A 19,529-nucleotide genomic window follows, 5' to 3' on the forward strand; every position below is an offset into this window, starting at 1 on the left:
TGAAAGCTGCCACCCAGGTGGATAGAGTTGTTAAGAAGGTTTATTGTGTGTTAGCTTTCATTAATAGAGGGATTGAGTTCAAGAGCTCGGCTATACAAAAGCCTACCCTCTTATTCTTTTAAACATTTGTGATTTTTTTTCATTTACAGATCTGTTTCAATATATTAATAATTACTCCTACAATTCCTCCCAACTCCCATCCAGTGTTCATGAGGAGATTGGAAGGGTTGATGACCTCTTGATAAAGAATTGCATCAGTTTACAGGCATGTTTCTTATTAGGACGGTGGTTTTCTTTCTCCTTTGTGTGTGGCACTGTAGTATTTTGGGGAGGCAATTCCATAGTTAAATTGGGCTTGCCCAGTGGCATTATGTCCTAAAGTCCTCCACATCCAGCATATGTGTCCTAAAGCCCTCCACATCCAACATATGACGTACAGCATACATACATGTGACATTCATACATATGGGAAATGTAAGATCCTATTTGTGTACAAATGACATTCACAAACAGCATTGAGGTAATGACTGAATAATTTGCTTTTATGTTGAAGGACAAACATTACCACAGTCACTTTGAGGTGAACAGTGTGGCATGTGTGGAGGTTCTGTTTTTCCTCAAATTTAGCTCATGGGAGCTTTTGCAGCCACCTGGGAAGCTAAATGGATCTTCAACATAACATTTCTTTGGGAAGAATGTATCTCCTGCGGTGCAGTACTCCCTTAGCACTGCATTGGGGAGTTAACTTGGATTTTATGTTGATGTCTTTGGAGTAGAATCTGAATCCACAATCTCAGAAGATTGCTACCATATTAATCTCTGCTGGCAAGATATAGTTGAAGTATCTCTGTCTCATCATGGATATCAACAAGTGTAAAGGAGCCACCATACAAACTCTGGACAAACCTCATGGGATCTCTCTCCCACTGCAACTCTCTTGTCCTCTGCACCTTTCTTCTCCTCTATCCATCTTCGATCCGCCTCCCCCTCTCTTTCTATTTATTTCAGAACCCTCTCCCCCTCCCCCTTTACTGATGAAGGGTCTAGACCTGAAACGTCAGCTTTTGTGCTCCTAAGATGCTGCTTGGCCCGCTGTGTTCATCCAGCTCCACACTTTGTTATCACAGTGGCATTGGGAGCCTGATTTACATTGATTAGTTACCAACTGGTTTCCTAGGACTAGACTGAGCTGGCACTGAATTGGAGACATGAGCTTCTGGTTCCAGAAGTTAAGATTGAAGTTTATATGGCACTCATTATGAGCCATGGAGAAGCATATTTCCCCAGCCCCTCACACAAATCTCAAGCCTTCTTTCTTGCATGTTTTGCTTCTGCCCAGCTCTTGTTGTGATCGCTAACTATCTCATTGAATTCCCAGTCTGAAGCCTGCTCTGCAACCTGCTATCTCCGACTGAATCGATGCCAGAGATTCTTCTTGAGGTACCTCAGCTGTGACTTACTGGTGCTGGCTTTCTTGCCTAGCAGCCAGCCAAGCCTGTCGGTTTGACCAGCATTTGGGGCTGCAAGTGGAATGGGCTGGAGTAGAGCGTGAGGTGGGCTGACTGCACACACACAAAAGAGTACAATTGTCATAAGGCCTTACGGTGAATTTTTCCCTGTGCTGCTGCATTCTGTCACCACCTCACGTGAAATGCTGGGGTCTGAGCATGACCGATGCTGATTTTTAGACTGCCCTTCATGTGATAGTTAGTTAACCTTTTATTTTCTTTCAAACTTTAGTGCTGAATGATAACTATATGCCTGATAAATTTCATACGTTTCTCCAAAGGGTTCTCACAACAGAAAGAATTTATTTTCTTATGTTCATAAGCATTCACAGAAAAAATAGGAAGAGTATTAAATAATCTGCTACAAAGAAGAATTGTATTGGACTTTAACTGTTAACCCTGTTTCTGTCCCCGCATAAACTGCCAGACCTGCTGAGTTTTTCTAGCACTTTCTGTGCTTGTATTAATGACCTCCCAAATGTGTATGTGCTGACCTGTTCAACATGAATTATGATTACAGGAGAACAGACTCTGAGTAACTACAACTGTCTTGAAAGATTTGTAATGAAATTCTTTGTGTATAATTTACAATATTTTTGGGATAAAAGTGCCTGTAGGGTTGCATAGCCACACTTTGGAAGCTCTAGGCCAAAGAATGACATGGACATAAAGAGATTTCAGTTTTAAGTAGAATAACATAACTCCATATTTGCTTATTGTGATCACAAGTTTACATAACTTGAGCATTGGACAGGACACACTTTGTCAAAAGTTTTTATCTGGCACTTACCTCGATAATTTGCAAGAAATACAAACTGAAGAGAAAACCAGTTTCATACTGTATGAGTGGAGAATAGTCATTGTTTTGCAAGGGGACTCTGATTGTTCAAAGTATTTCCATGAGAAACGAACCAGTGTATAGCTGCCAGCTATTTTGTTGAGCTTAAACAGGTATAGTGCATGTGCATGTTCTTTATGTCTGCAAAGAGTAGGGTTCAGTACCTGCAAGTATGCCACACTGGGAGTCTGACTGATGCTCTCAAACTGGTTGTCAGTATAAATCTGCATGAACTGTAAGAAAAAAGCCTCTGCTGTGATTTTGAACAGTTACGTGAACGACAGGTAGCGGGCTGTCATTTCTTCTTCTTCAGCAATCCTGTGTCATTTTGTGTCACCTGGCCTCTTTTCCTCTCTCATTCTTTGGCTCCATGATTTTGTAATATTAAGTGAAATATTGGCAGAGTGTTCATGGAATCGTAGAGTCATAGAATCCCTGCAGTGTGGAAGCAGGCCCTTCAGCCCAACAAGTCCACACCGACACTCACAGCACCCACCCAAACCCATTCCACTATAGCTAGAAAATCTTAGACCTCGTCTCTACTTCAGTGCATGTACCATATCGGATGATAGGAATACTAGTCATGCAGAAATTAATCTGGAAGCTAGCTATTTAGACCAATGATTTTACCTTTGGGATGAAAGTGACTTAGAAAGAATAGGAGGATTTTCAAGCGTTGTACAAGCAGAAACACAAACTGGTTGGACCAAATGATCTCTTGGCGTGCTGTTGTTGTATGCAACTCAGTTTACAACTAAAACTTTTTTTTAAGTTTATACAAAGATATATTGTTGATTTTGGAAGTCTGTGGTTTCAGCCTGTTTGATAGCGTGGACTGCAGTATGCAACAAGGGCTTCTACATGCACATGTCATTCTGGGGGAGGTAATGACCGAGTGGTATTATCACTGGACTGTTAAGCCAGAGACCCACATAATGCCATGGGAACACAGGTTCAAATCCTGTCACAGTAGATGGTGGAATTTGAATTCAATAAATATCAAGAATTAACAATCTAATGATGATTGTGAATCCATTGTTGGAAAAGCTCATCTGGTTCATTAATGTCCTTTGGGGAAAGAAACTACCATCCTTACCTGACCTGGCTTACATGTGACTCCAGATCCACAGCAATGTGGTTGACTCTTAAATGCCCTCTGGGCAATAAATGCTGCCTAACCAATGACACCCATATCCTGTGTATGAATTTTGAAAAAAGGAAATTTTGGGCCTATTCTGCAGTCTTAGTACTTTCAATAATGTATCTATATTTCTTGAATTGCACCTCCTATTGCAATAAGTAATATTTTCAACTGCAACTTTGCCTGTGCCAAACAAACTAAGGAGAATGGAAAATCCTTTTGGAGTTTCATATGGTTCTCTGACACTTAGAAGATGTCTAGATCTCAAGGAGGAACGAAAAGCCTGGCACCTAGGACTACATCTCAGATGCCATATACTCTCCTAGGGCACATGTACTAATCTAACAGTGCTTCCTGAGCAAATTCAAGTGAAATGAAAGAGCAGTAAAATCACTTATTTCTTCTTCCACAAATATGGGACATCCTAAAGAACTTTATAGCCACTGCAGTTGTCTTGGATCACATCGGATTTGGTTAAATATAATTAATAGAAGACCCGACGACAGCAATTTGCTTAAATACGAATGTTTATTCAGTAATGCTAATGATTATAGTAATAATAATAAATTGAAAAGAAAAGGAAAAAAGCAACAAGTCTCACGCCTCTCTGCCTGTGGGGATCCCTTGATCAATGGCTGGTCGAGAGGCTTAGGTTCATTCCTAGCACCATTCATGATTCTGGTCCAAGGCAAAGTCCAGTGACTTGGAACAAAATCCCTTCTCTCTGATATGGTGTAATAAACAACAAAGCACAGTAAATAGCATACGCAGAAGACAAAGCTGCTGGCTAGTACAAAAAACACAGCCACAGAAAAACAAGCTGTAGGCATTGTCTTCGGCTCGTAAAAGAATGTTCATAGGTCTCATTCAAGGTCATGCAGCTTGTCAAGTATCATCATTAACTTTCCCAATTTATTCTCCTGTCCTATATAATCTATTTTCTCATGCAGCTGTCCAATATCATCATCAACATTTAGCCCTTCGACCCATCCTCTACAGCAGTACTTTTGGAATTTAGAGTATGTTGCAATGTAGGAAAAAGGTACTCCTTTTATGCAAGATCCCACAAATAATAATGTGATGATGACCAGATAAATTATTCTTGTGATTTTAATTTAGGGTTCATCATTAGGCTGGATTCTGTTGCTAGCTTCCCTGTTCTTCTTTGAAATAGTGTCATGAGTTCTCTTGTGCGGATGGACAGATTTGAAAAGTTGCACTTCAGCAATACAGAACTCCTTCAGTACTGACTGCCAGCCAACATTATTTTGCTCAAAACCTGGAATGCAGCTTGAATCCACAACCTGACCCCGAGGTGAGACTGTTACCAATCATGCTGGTATAGAGAAAGTCAAGACCTAACAACAGGACAATTTAGACCTGAATTTACGGATGTGCTGTACCTTTGCAGAATTTTCCTTCTTCTCTGATGGAAGATAACCTTGGTAAACTTCTCCTTCAGCAGTTTTAGTGTTTGTGATTGGTGAGCTTTTCTCTATCTGTTTGCTCCCTTGAATTTTTTTGTCATGTTGTTGGGCAAGCAAAAAGCTAATCACGAGATGCCGCAAATTAAATGAACAGGTACACAGCAAGTGAAGAGGGCTCATAGTGGATGATAATATAGCTCTTGCCTGACTAGTTTCCCTGTGTTGTATATGTTTTGTAACTCCAATGCTGCAAAAATAGATCTTTTCATTAAGGGCTTGCATCTCATTCAGGAGCTATGAGCAACATCACACGCTCTAAAGTTTGCTGACATTTTGACAGTTGTGATGAATTTCACCACAGTACCTTAAACAGTCTGCAATATTTTAGAATAATCAGCAACATTTTAATAAAACAACTTACATTGTTTTATAGAAAGACAATCAGCCCTAACTCCTTTTTAAACAGATCCTTTAACAACAATTTCAAGTCCAGATTGCAAAAAAACTAATCAGTTCTTCCTTGGGTCATACCTTATTTGAACACCACTGTATTTTCTTGAAATCTATCCATTTGTGTTTGAGATTTTCTCTTGTAGATAAACAGATTAACAGCTGAAAACATTAGCTGAAATCCCTTTTAATTGTGGAGGAAATTACAGGCATGGTTGAAATGGTTAACGACTGTGTCGATAATTATGCATCACACATAGAGATATCATTGCAATGGTTTACAATGTGTGAAGACCTTGAAAAGTGTACATTTAACTAAGTTTTCAATTCTCCCTTACATCTTTACTGTCAGTCCCTGCTGAGTTCTGATTTTGTTTGAGACGCAGTAACAGAGCTGTAAGATTGTGTGAAATCTTGGCATGAGCAAGCAGCAGATGTCGAACAGATTGAAAAGCGATATGTTATGGCACAAAATCTTACACCATCTATCTGGTACAAAATAGAGTTGAGTAAGGTGCATATTGATTTCTTAGAGTGCATGTTTCCTGTACATTGGGCAACATTGAGTCTGGCTGTTATTTACTGTCAGGCCTGGAACACTGTTGTCCTTGGAGGCACATACTTTTGAAATTAGTAAATAACATAATTCTGTTTAAAAAAAACAAAAAAATTGTTTGGAAATTTGAAACAAATGCAGAGAATGCTGGAGAAATTCACTGGGTCTGGCAGCATCTGTGGAGAGAAACAGAATTAATGTCCAGTCTGACTGTTCTGAAGAAGAAGTCTGATGAAGTGTGCTAAGAATAGTAATACCAAATTTGAAATGTTAACGCTCTGTGCACTTAGATCATGCTACAAAAAAAATTTGATCAGAACTCTAAACAGGGTGTCTGTGAAAAGACTCTATTTTATGTCTCTAAGTTAACTTTCTCTTTATTTCAGCCTTTTTAATCTTTCTACCTTTTCTATTGAAACAACTTTTCAAAAATTCAATAATCAATCTTTGAAAGGGCTGACAGATTTTCTTATATTATTCAAATGTGGTATAAGTTCTGTTAATTAGCTGTGTCATCTTTAAGTTGAATGTGCTGCATCTCAAGGCTAAACAATCCCATGGTTTTTCCCACCATCATGTTCCAGATAGGCCCCTGCAACTATAATTGCATATTTCATGTAAGGCATCTCCTTGAAAAGCTTTCCCTGAATAATATGCTTGTATATGAATTGACTACCATGACTAGATTATGCTGAAGAAACTAATTTTGTGATGTTTGTCAGCGTACATTACTATAATTGTAAAATGTATAAATTGCAGTACATAAAATCAATCAAAAAAAAATTGCATTGAGATGTCTGCAGAAATTAGCTTGATAAGGATTTACAGTACTGAATAGTATGCTGAATAGTGCATACTTTAACCTTTAGAATAAAAAAGACTATGTAAGTTAAGAAGCCTTCAGGGAGGTATAAAAATTTCATTCTCTGGAAATACCACAACTCTTGAAGCTACTTCACACCATTATTACTTGTACATGTTTAGAAGTAGGGGGAATTCTAAAGGAACCAAAAGCTTGGAAAATTAAATTGAATGCACACTTCTTTATTTCATTTGATGTTATTTTGAATCTGCATTGCAGAGGATTATTTGCATATTATATCAGCAGTACTGGAACATGTCATTGCATTTACTCGGCTTTAATTCTGATCAAAGTAACAAATTTACTTGAACTGTTTCAAAAATCACTCTCAAAGTAAAACTTTCTTATCTTGTAATATTTTTAAATGACAAGAAAGTATGTTTTGAGGTGACCCATGGAATATTCATTCTGTTGCTACTATTATATTATTACATTAATATTGCAGCCAGTAGAACTTCATCTTTGACAGTGGGGATTTCTTGCAAAATCCATAATATGGTGTGTGATTGTATGTCAGTAGATCATAGAACCTAGAACAGTACAGCACAGTACAGACCCATCGGCCCATGATGTTGTGCCGAACTTTTACCCTAAACCTAAGGTCTGTTTAACTTCCACCCCTGCCTTATACTATCATTCATATGCCTGTCTAATAGGCATAGTTTGTTTTTTTGTGCTGGTATTTAAGATATGTTGTTATCACAGTTTCCACAAAGGTGACCATGGGCTTAGGCTACACAAAACAGAGAAGTAATGCTGATAACAGTGTATTAACATTCCTTTCATTGCTGTTCTCCCTGATGAGTTTGATGTGTGGTGCCTTCAGCTAGACACTTTGTGAAGTTTACAACTATTGTAATTAAAGGTACCACATCAGACTCAAAGATTGTTGCTGGCACAGACTGCAAACTGCTCATTGTGCAGGTAAAAACCAATTTCTGGTTTCTCTTGACTTGCTGATCCAAACACTCCTGGCAGTTCAGGCAAGCAAAAATTCAATTCAGTGATTCCAGTGCTGGCTTCTTTTGGAAGTTCCGCACAATTGCAGTGCAAGAGATGTGTTTACCCAAAAATTTAGGGAAAATATCTATATGTCCATTAATAAGCTACAGCCATAGGGCAAAATCTTCCGAAAGCTCAAGTTTGCAGGAGAGAAACCTACAGCCTGTGATGATAGCAATGTCTGGCAGATTTTCAGGTTGTTGATCTTCTGCCAGATGGCTCTTTGCTAAAATTCAAACTACAGATGAGCAAGCCCTGACTGTAACTAGCAGTCAGCCAGTTAGAGGACAACAGCTCCAGCTGCTGTTTTGGAGAGGGTGGATAACGAGGGGTGTGTGGAACATATCCACTGCCACAGATTTCAGGGTCGCATTATCTTTCTTGTTTGGCGTCATTCAAATCTCAACATTCCACTTGGGTAACTTTTGGAAGTGATGGAATATTAGAGAGCACTGTGGTTGACCACGAAAACAAGGCAAACTGCAGGACCAGGATCATCACACATATCCAGTCTGGGAAGGGATGGGCATTTGGAGCACAGGAAGTCTGAACTTTGCTAATTATAAGTGTGAAGAAGCATTGTTGGCTTTCCCAGCTGAATGAGGAAAACCTGTTTTTAGCCTTTTCTTCCTCCTAGCTACTTCTGACTGACCTTCAACTTGCAAGAGAGCTGCATTAAAATTGTGTTCAGGTCTGAAGAAGAAGAATCATGTTGGACTTGAAATGTTAACTCAATTTCCCTCTCCACGGATATCGCCAGGCCTGCTGAGTTTCTCCAGTACATTCTATTTTCATTTCAGATTTCCAGCATCCACGGTATTTTGTTATTACTGGACCATCTACGTGCTATAATGATGGGTGCTTGGGAAAAAATATTCAGAGGGAATCATGCCGGATGTTACAATAGTGTCACAAAGACAGATGTAAAGGCTGCAAGTAGATCTGGAGAAGATGCTTAAATTCGCTAGTGTGGAAAGTTGGTAAAAGTCATCTTGAGCCTTCACTGAGATCTCATTGTCACGGACCAAGGCCTGGAGATAGGTGTTAAGTGAATTTCTTGCACTCCAGTATTAAACTCTAAGATTGGTTTCTCAATTGGGTATCCTTGAGTAGACTTCTCCTCTAGTAATGGGAATAAGGAAGGAGAAGGATCTAAAGAATGCTGATGAGAAAGAGCCTACAGAGGAGAGCAAACAACAGCAGACAGTACAAGGAAGGCATGAACACTACCCTGCCAGCAGAGTATACCAAAAGATGACAACTCTGTATGTAAGAACACCAGTGCCTGAGAAGACTCTGTCTCTCTGGGGACACAGCCACATCAATCTGTGATATACTAACTGGAGAGATTGCGGCATATTTTGTTGGTGAACGTCAATCCCTGTAGCCTTGAAGGTTACATTGATCCTGAATATTTTTGTCTCCATTTCTCTTTGCATCATGTGGAGAATTTTGTGGAATATTACATTCAATGGTCCATCACTACATCAAGATTTTTGTAGATGTTGTATTTAGGCTGGCATGAGTTTATTTCATTATGTCAGGGCAGCGCCAGTCAGACAGACCAGGCCAGAGTCCTTGGTAACATTTTTCAGATTTCCAAAGGCCCAAAAGGTCATCTATATTGTGTAATGTCTCATAGCTAGTATACAAAATATCTTTAAGAGACATTGTCATGATCTTATCACCATACCATGGCATGCACCCAGATAGTAGCAAGGTTTTAATCTGCATCTTGCAGGGGCCACCTGCGGCTCGTCATACTGAGGAAAACATCTTATAGCATATAATGGAATCGCCAGTCCTAGACCAGATATGGCAGTGCCTGCGATTGTAATGTATGTGTAGAAGTAATAGAAGTCTGTATCTCCAATAATAGAAGCCTGCCTGTAATAGAAGTCTAACTACATAATTCATGCCTAGTTCTTATGTTATGGTAGAAAATATAAGTATTGCCTCATCAGGAATGATCGTCATGCTGACAGTAAAAAGTACTTTGTGGCATCTGTGGCAAATCATGAGGGCAAAACATATCTGGGTTATCACAGCATCCATTCACACAGACACAGTTTGCAAATCCCAGATATCACATCAATCCATTACACCCAGGTTGCAATGTAAACTCCTCCTGGACAGCCAGAGGCATATGGAAAGAGGGACAGAGATCACTCCATCAATATCCAGGCTGTGTGTCACTCAAAACTAAGAAGAATCCAGGTGTGTGGATGTTATCCAAGGACCAATGACAATGGATGCACAGTTAGACACTGCCAGGTACCAAGACTGTTCACCAGCCAGGAACCAATGGATGCCAGGCTTCAGGCTGTGGCTAATGACCCCGCAAGGGATCCACTCAGTAAGCCTGAGGAGGTATAATGACAGCTACACATCATTGATCAGACGAACCATCTCCTCAGAATGTGCTTTAGATGTTTGGACAGATCAGGTGGGACTCTGCAATATGAGCCTGCTGGTGTCTCTTTCCTGGACACTATCTGCTATGCCTTCTACAACCCGGCCCTACAGAGGCGGGTAGCTGTAGCACAGGAGGATGGATAACGACAGCCCCATCCTCTGATATCTGCTCTGATGCTGAGGAGAGTGAGCCATGATGGACAGTTGCGCAGACCGGTCTGCAAGAGGCTTTGGATGATACCAGGACACACAAGATTCTAGAATACTGCAAAGACTCTCCTGGCAATCTGTCTATTGCTCAGTGACATGATCTTGACAACAGTCACCTTTATCTGTTATCTGCCTGTCAAGAACATCAGGGACCATGTCTGCAAAAGTCAGCATAGAGTCCTGACATAATGCTGAGCAGAAGGACCCATATGAACACAAACTCCCTTAACAGCATTCAGCCAATCCAGTTCAAAACCATCACATCATACATAGATACACACGTAGCCAGATCATCACATGACAATTATTTAATAATAAATGATAACTCGCAAATGTCAAAATCACCCATATGATCCCATAAATGACCATTGCGTCCTTTACTTAACTCATTTGTATATGCTATGGCATGATACTTCCCCTTTACTGTCAGCTATGCTAGAGACAGGCTGCTTATCCTTCTAGTCCTTTGCCTGGGTTCACTTGACCAGGTGGTGTCATCTATCTCCCTGATGCCATATGCATGATGGGAGTCTTGTTCACAGCAGCAAAGTGGGAATTTCCCATCACTATGGCACTCAGAGGCATATGTGTCAAAAAGTAGTTCACTACTAGCACTATTGTTATTGATATTTGAAGCATGCATCTGCTGTTGCTACTCCGATAGGAGAAAGAAATTCAAGGTTCAATGTTTACGCTCCAGTGTACTTATTCTGATACAGCTGCTGCAGTTGTGTGCCAAAATTTCTTTAATTGGTGTTTGTGACAGACCAACTCAGTGTATGGGACAGTGCTGAGTATAAGACCAGCTCAGTGTATGGGACAGTGCTGTGTGTAAGACCAGCTCAGTGTATGGGGCAGTGCTGTGTGTAAGATCAGCTCGGTGTATGGGACAGTGCTGTGTGTAGGACCAGCTCGATTTATGGCACAGTGCTGAGTGTAAGCATAATGATAGTAACTGACAGGGATAAATGGAATATTTGCATGACCCAGTAAGGATAGTGGAAAATGAACATTGATGTGTTTGCCCTCAACAGATGGGCATTCATTGAAAAATGTGGAAAAGACAGATTGAATGTGTTAATTGGCCATTTGCTGAGAATCTCATTATGGGAAGAGGTGACTTGAAAGAATGTTTAATTTTTTTAAAAATGTTCAACTGACGAAGATCATGTAGTATAGCTGTATGTCAAATTAAACTGTGACCACAATACTTCATTGAAGATGTGACTGGAATGAGGAGGCTTGTTACCTAGTTTGTGATTACTATCAAAAGCAAATTTATTTTTTAAAATTGATTGAATATCTTTTTACTGAAGCTTTAAATCTATTTTGTTGAAACATCAGTGATTCAACAATATCTGAAATGCTATGCTTGTAGTTCTGGTGGAATTGTAAGATTATCTCTGGTTGGAGAATTTCAGTTGTAATATTGTTTTAATTTAGAGCACTTCTGCATAGATTCAGACTGAAGCAAGAAAATGTTTTTAAATGTTTCCTTGTAGTAGTTTCACTTGCATAATTTGCCTCATTGCAGAGCTTAAGTGAGTTGAGGAGAAGGTACAGACTGAAGAAAACTTACAGTTGATCTTTTGTATTACAGAACTTGAATATTGCTGAAAAATATACATTTTGTCAAAGCTTTCCATCTTATACTCATTAGGACATTTGCAAGAAATACCAAGTTAATGGCAATAACATGTGTATATTGCATGAGAAGACCATGTTGATTTGTTGACAAATGGACCGTGCTTACTGGAGATACTGCCAGAGGGATGATGACTGACAATTAATTGCCAAGCTTTATTTAAATTCAAATCTGGGCAGGTTGACCCTGATTTATTAATGAACCAGAGAATGCTTGTCATCTATTTTGCTCAGCCGAAACAGGCACAGTGTGTATGCATGTTTTTTCTGTCTGCAAAGAATTGGGTCCCTTGTTTTAATATATGCAACCTTCAGCACACACAAGTACACCATGCTGTGAACCACCTTTCAGACTTAAACTGGTTGTCAGCATAATTCTTAGTATAGTTGTGATTAGTGAGCAAATGTTGTGTAATTATAGAATCACATCTAACAAGGGACATTGTTTCGAGTTTTGCAAGGTGCTCATTAAGTATGGTCATTACCTTTCCTGTTGGGGACTGTTGAAGGAACAATGCTATTTGATATGCTGTGCTGGACTTTGCAACATATGGCCTGCCTACCATCATGGACATTTCAATATCACATTACTCATTTGTGTGGTAGGCAGATGTCTTTTTGAGTTGATGGTAGCATCCTGTTAGTGTTAAGTACTGCTTCTGTTGCTACAGCATATTCCTTTGACTATTCACAGTAGGCAAGGTGGCATAGGGCAGTTGGCCTTTGACCAGCATTTGTCATGTAACCATATTCACTCTACATGCATTACAAATAGGCGAAGGAAAGTTTGCAAATGAAGAGTAGCTGCAGCTTTCAAATGCATGCTTCATGTTTAAGTCCTTCAGTGTCCTGGTGTTCAGCAGATGTGGATCCAGGACTTTCACCTATCAAATTATTGCTGATTCTGCTGCTGTGGACATTGCTGTAACCATTTTACAGTTGTATTGAACTTTCAGAGAAATTTAAGTGATGCCAGGAATGCAACTCATGGTGAACACGATCTGTGTTGAGCTTCAGCTGGTTACCAGGTAATCCCACCTCTGAGCCTTTTGATCTCCTTTCACCTTGCTCTGCCCCAGCAGCTCATTTTCACTCATTGCCATCTGACCTCCATATGGAGATCGCCAAGTTGTAATTTGCCTCCAATTATCCTCACTGCCGTCTGAATTCCAACATCACACCTTAATCATGCCCACCGCACTCCTCTGCACGACTCCTTTGGAGGCCACAGTGCCACTGCCATACTCCGCCTCCCATTAACATAGGCAACAATGCTCTTTGATGCTGTTCTACATAATCCCCGTACACTTTGAATTTTCTCCCTGTTACTGTCCTTGCCCTTCCCACCATAAATGTCTCTGCTACCACCCCAAACTCAACTTACCCATCCCTTTCGACATTGACCCCCTGTCTGCCTCTATGCTACCCCATGCCCTTTTGATCAATCAATGGACAGAGGACCGGACTGACCACTGCCTTTACAGCTCTCTGACTGATGATATCTGACTCTGCTCACTGCTGCTGATGCTGAACCTACAGATCATTGACAGCCTTGGGTTCCAATTGGACAGATTTCCAGACCATAAGCACCCCTTGCTGATGACTGACTGAAAGCAGCCAAGGCCCTGGTTCTGTGTGCACTGCGCCTCTGACAGACAGTATTGTACCCCCAACTGACTGTAGGCCCCCCACTGCTTGACTGGACTGAAGACTGGCCCCTGCCGCCTTACCAACATGGCCATTTGATTGAAGAAACATGCGGTGTATCTGCCGCACAGGCACCTGGCACTCGCTGTAGGTGTTAGGTTGATGTCTCGATAGCCGTACAACAGTAATGTTCCCCTCTCCAGACAGACCCCTGCTGACAACCAGCCTACTTGTTTCTGCATGAAAGAGCATATCAATACAGTAGAACAGATAGCCAAAAGCTGAAGATAAAGTGTCAAGACACTAACAGGCATGACAGGACAATGCAAGGCATGCAGGGAGGCATTAAGTGAGCGAGCAGTAAGACAGAAGGCAAACTACCCTCAGCTGCAGTCTGGTCCAAACTGTGAGGTGGCTTCTTGACCCTGCACACAGTGTGCCTGCTACAACCTTTCCATGCTTGTGGCAGGCACAAGTGGTCGGGGAGGTGCTATGATGGTTGGTTAATGTCAGGATGTTAATACATGTAGATGAAGGGTGCATGAGACTCATGGCCATTGCACGTGGCCTGAGATGCTGTTTGGAGCTGACCAACATGGAGGCGCCTTGCAGCCAGTATTGAGCTGAAGGCACCAGGCACCTGCTCTGACTTCGACATCAGGAGCTGCCAAAGTTCAGCATGGTTGGTAAAACAAGAATCTGAATATTAATTAGGTCAGTTATGGTAGTAGTAAGGCATTTAGCAAATAGTCATACCCCATATTTGGCAATTTGTTGCATCCTAGCTCATCATTTGGCAAATGCATAAAAGATGCAGCGAGTTGCTCCTGACATCAAGATGAGCTTGTTAGACTTACCGTCTGACATGACCACAGATTTTGCCGTAACCCACGTTACACAGAACTATAAGGTACTGCCCACAGTGTCCAATATTAGATGTGATTTTACAACTGGACAGCATTTGCTAAATAACCTTGATTATTCTAACAGCATCACGCTGTGACTCACTTGCATATTGGAAGCTACGTATTTTAAAATAGCTCCCTACTCTTTGTCGATAGAAAGACCATGTAGACAGCAATCCTCTCATCAAGGCACCGTTCTGATGAATTAACCAATCAGGGTCAATCTGCAGATTTAAATCATAAACAAAACCTGCAAGTTAACTGCCAGTCATCGTTCAACTGGTACATTCTCTGTGACATTGCCTGTACCAGTTAGAGTCCACTTACTCACCAATCAGATACCCTCAAATTACAATTTAAAAATGCTGTATTACTTTGTACTGGAATTCTTGTGAATTGTCCTGATGAGTGCAAGTTGAAGCGTTTTGACAAAATGTGCCTTTTTTCACCAATACTCAAGTTGATCTTCTTTTGTTTCATATTTCCGTTAACCTTGAATTTATTACAAAAAACATAAGCTATAAATGCTTCTGCTGGTCATTTGGAATTTATCTACCATCTTATAGCCAATGCATTATTTTAATTAATTTGTGGGATGTGATTATCAATGGCAAGGCAACCATTTGTTGCCTGCTTCCGTCTGTCCTTGAGAAACTTAAATTGGTTAATGCACCCAAAGGATATAATTTCTACACCTCAGGAACCTGTTCATGAACATTTGTAGGACTGTGCTGCTTGCTGTCAATTTCTGAAATTTTATGGCTAATGTTTGTCACATAACATGTCTAATTCTTCTGGCCTGTACATGTATCTAATTACATGCCGATGCTGTGGAATCGTCCGAGTTGTTTCTATTTTTATAGCAATCTTCAGTGCTTCCTTTAGTAAATGAAAGCTGTCTCACTTTGCAGGGCAATCAGTAAATGAAATTAATGAGTTTATTATCTAAAATCTTTTCCTGCAACTGCTGGGAAATTAGCCCTTTTGACATGTTAAAAAAAAACCATTGGGATACGATTTTCCACCTCAGAATAGCAGATTAGTATATATGTCAAACCGGGATTTAGATTAATTTTGGTAGCTGTAACCTGAATAACTAATGTAAGTTCTGATTACTTCCCACAAAATCTCAAAATATACAGAGTATGGTGCATAGTGACACTAATTTCTTTTAATTACAGGTTGGAGAACACTGTTATTACCATGGCAAAATCCAAGGAAATCCAAAATCTTCTGTGGCCCTTTCAACATGTTATGGACTACAGTAAGTTGCATACCATTTAGAAATATCACATTTAATGCATTTTTAAATTGCTTTGCTCTAATTTCATCCTGGAATCTAGAAAATATAACAGGGAATCAGTTGGGTTTTGGGGCCTGTGGGGGTACCATTTATAAAGTGTGTTGCATATATTGGTACGGAGGCTCAGTGCTTACCACTGCTGCCTCACAGCACTAGGCACCCAGGTTCAATTCCATCCTCGGGCCGCTGTCTGTATGGAGTTTGCACATTTTCCCTGTGTCTGCGTGGGTTTCCTCCAGGTGCTTCAGTTTCCTCCCACAAAGCAAAGATGTGCGGGCTAGGTGGATTGACATTGCAAATTGCCTATAGTGTCCAGGATGTGCAGGCTAAGTGGATGAGTCATGGTAAATGGAGAGTTACAGGGCTAGGCTATGGTGGGATGGGTCTGGGTGAGATGCTGTTTGGAGTGTTGGTGTGGACTTGATGGGCCAAATGGCCAGCTTCCACGCTGTAGGAATTCTATATCAAGATTTTACACATCAGACGCAGTGCATGTGAAGGATGGGGAGTTGTTCTGGTTCTTGAATTCTACTCTGTTGAACTCGGAGGCTGTTAAAGTTATTTGGTCTTATCCTTGCTTCTATTTTCCATAAGTATTTAGATGGATGTGGGGGATAACTTTGATGCTACTCAACTTACATAGATATCCTGGAGGAGAGAGTGGATATTTCTAGGGAAGAATAGTCTAGGATAGTTACTTTCTAACTCAGAGGAAATTTTCCCGAATGAAGCAAGCATATGAAAATTTCAAATAAATCACATTAATTTAGTTCCTATTTTAAGACATGTTCATGTTATTTTGCATTAAGTCTACTGTAGGAATAGATAATCATTTCAAAACCATATCAGTTGTTCTTGATTATGCCCATGTTGAAATGCTGAGAGATCTGTGAACGTTTTGGAGATACAATTCTAATCACTCTGTTTTAAGGAAAATTACTTCAATTTCTCTTCATATCTTGCGTGAAATACACTTCAAAGTGTGATGGTAAGTTACATACCTAAAAAAAACTTACCAGAATTTTGGATATAACACAGTGTGGAACTGGAGGAACACAGGAGGCCAGGCAGAAATGCCAGAAGAAGGGTCCTGAACCGAAACATCAACTTTCCTGCTCCTCTGATGCTGCCTGCCTTGCTGTGTTCCTCCCGCTCCACATTGTGTTATCTTTGACTCCAGCATCTGCAGTTCTTGCTGTTTCTTATAAGAATTTTGTGGGGTTTATTGCAGTCCGAACTGAGTAAGCGGAAGGTGTATAAATTGTATGAAGAGAAGAATGATTGCATACATATTTGAAAATTTAGAAGTTCTATTTTTAACAAACATTGAGAAAAGTATGCCTGTATGATTTTATGTGAGATGCACAGTGACCACTGAGAAAGCTCTGAAAATTCTCATTACATTGCAATACGCAAGTAGTAATGTAAGTGATACATTACAAAAGCCCATTGTAAAGGTTCATAAATTTAAAAATAACTCTTACTGCACTGGATTTATATTTAGGACACTACCACTAAGGCCATAAATAATAAATGTGCTCCATGTAGGGTAACAGCACTGACATACTCATACTTACTACGCTTGCCCAATACATGTGTGCAGACATCACTTGTTTTGTAGTTGATATCCCATCCAAAGATCTGTGAGCTACCAGTTCTACTGATCAATCCGCAGTGCACAGTGTCTCATAGATCTGATGGATGTCAGTGTACCATTTGTGCATCCATGCACCATCATGTTGCATATAGCTGTGGAGAAACATGTCAGTGCAGCGATCATCACCTTGTGCCACCATGTCGAAAACTGTATGAGGATTCACCACAGGGTGAGTATGTCCACTGATGCAGAGATGCTCATAAGATGTGAAGGAGGTTCTCTTCCTCAGGGCCTTCAGTGGCAGGGGGACAGGATGCCTTCGGTTGGATGTCTGCACAAAGTCCAGACACAAGCACGGTAGATGAAAGCTAGCCCAGGAGAATAGACACTTCTACACCTTTGAAACTGCGCAGAGTTACTCAGTGTGCAACACACAGTAGAAGGCGTGGACTCCTCTACAACTGGCACTTCCGTTTCATCACACCTTGCTGCCTTCACTCTGATTATCATGGCTGTCTGCATTGGATCTGCAAATAACAAGGGGCTCAGTACTAAGTCCTGCATTAACTGGATTCAGGCTTCCAGTCGCTCTTCAACCATCACTGTCTGCTTCCTGCCACTGCCACTTTGGACCCAGTTTGCCGCAGTGCCCAGCATCCTGTGGTTTCTGAGTTTCTTAACCAGTGTCCCACATGATACGCTGTCAGAAGCCTTACTGAAATCATGTAGGCTATATCATTACACTATGCTTAACTACACATCTAATTCCAAACAAAAACGGAAATTTCTGGAAAAGCTCAGCAGGTCTGGCAGCATATGTGAAGAGAAATCAGAGTTAATGAAACAAGTCCAGTGACCTTTCCTCAGAACTAATGGTAGCTGGGAAAGTGTTGGTTTATTTATAGAAGATAGGGTGGGTAGAGCAGGTAAGGAATAAACCATAGGTGGGGATAGAACCCAAAGAGAGAGAAGAAGAACTGGACAGACAAAGGAATGGATAATGATTGAGCTAAGACGGTGAATAGCTATTAATGGGGACTGTTGGTGGCTAACAGTGGGTTCTGTTTTATAGGAGACGATGTGATAACAAAGCCTGAGGTGTGGGGCTAGGGCTAGGACATGGGAAAGTTCAAGCCCTAGAATTACTGAACTCGGTATAGAGTCCAGAAGGCTATAGACTTGCCAAGTGGAAAAAGAGGTGTTGTTCTTCCAGCTTGTGTGAAGCTTCACTGGAGCACAGCAGCAAGCCTGAGATAGAGATATTGGACAGTGGACAGGGTGGTGTGTTGTTGGCAGGCAACTGGAAGCTCGGGGTGTTTTTTATAGCCAGAACATAGATGTTTTGCGAAGTAGTCACCCAGCCCATGCTTCATTTCCCCAATGTAGAGGAGATCATATTGTGAGCAGCGAATGCAGCAGACTAGTTTGTGGGAAGTGGATGTAAAGCGCTGCTTCATCTAGAAGGTATGTTTGGGCTCTTGGATACTGAAGATGGAGGAGGTAAATGCACAGTGTTACACCTTCTGTGGTTGCTGGGGAAGATGCCGTGGGCTGTGAGGGAGTGTTGGGAGTGAAGGAAGAGTAGACAAGATGGTGGACTCGGGTGTCACAGAGGGAACAGTCCTTGCAGAAGGTAAGGAAGGGGAGGGGAATATGTGTTTAGTGGTGGCATCCTGCTGGAGGTGGCAGAAATGGCAGCTAATGCTCCTCTGGATGTGGATGTTAGTCTGATGTTAGGTAAGGAGAGGGAGTTGTTGTGGGAGGGAATAGAGGGAGCAAGGGCCAAAGTGTGAGAGATAGATCGGACTTGGTTGAGGGCCCTATTGACAATGGTGCTGGGGAATCCTCAGTTGAGGAACAAGATAGTCATTTCAGACTCATCATCAGAACATATGCGACGGAAATGGAGGTACTGGGAGAATGGGATAAGTCTTTACGGGAAATGAGGATGCATAATCCAGTTAACTGTGGAAGTTGGTGGGTTTATTTTGGATATTGGTGGCCAGTCTAAAGCCAGAAATGGA

General features: G+C 40.9%; 1 protein-coding gene across 7 annotated transcripts in view; it reads left to right on the top strand.

Annotated features, from left to right (window-relative positions):
- The window catches only part of adam22 (ADAM metallopeptidase domain 22), a 339,135-nt gene that overhangs the window by 90,621 nt on the left and 228,985 nt on the right, over positions 1 to 19,529 (top strand). For all 7 annotated transcript variants that reach the window (XM_048555033.2, XM_048555043.2, XM_048555053.2 and 4 more), the window contains exon 5: positions 15,787 to 15,869. In XM_048555033.2, the coding sequence (XP_048410990.1) occupies positions 15,787 to 15,869 (83 nt within the window). The remainder of the gene's footprint in view (positions 1 to 15,786; positions 15,870 to 19,529) is intronic.

Source organism: Stegostoma tigrinum, chromosome 2 (assembly GCF_030684315.1).
Source record: "Stegostoma tigrinum isolate sSteTig4 chromosome 2, sSteTig4.hap1, whole genome shotgun sequence".
NCBI lineage: Eukaryota > Metazoa > Chordata > Chondrichthyes > Orectolobiformes > Stegostomatidae > Stegostoma > Stegostoma tigrinum.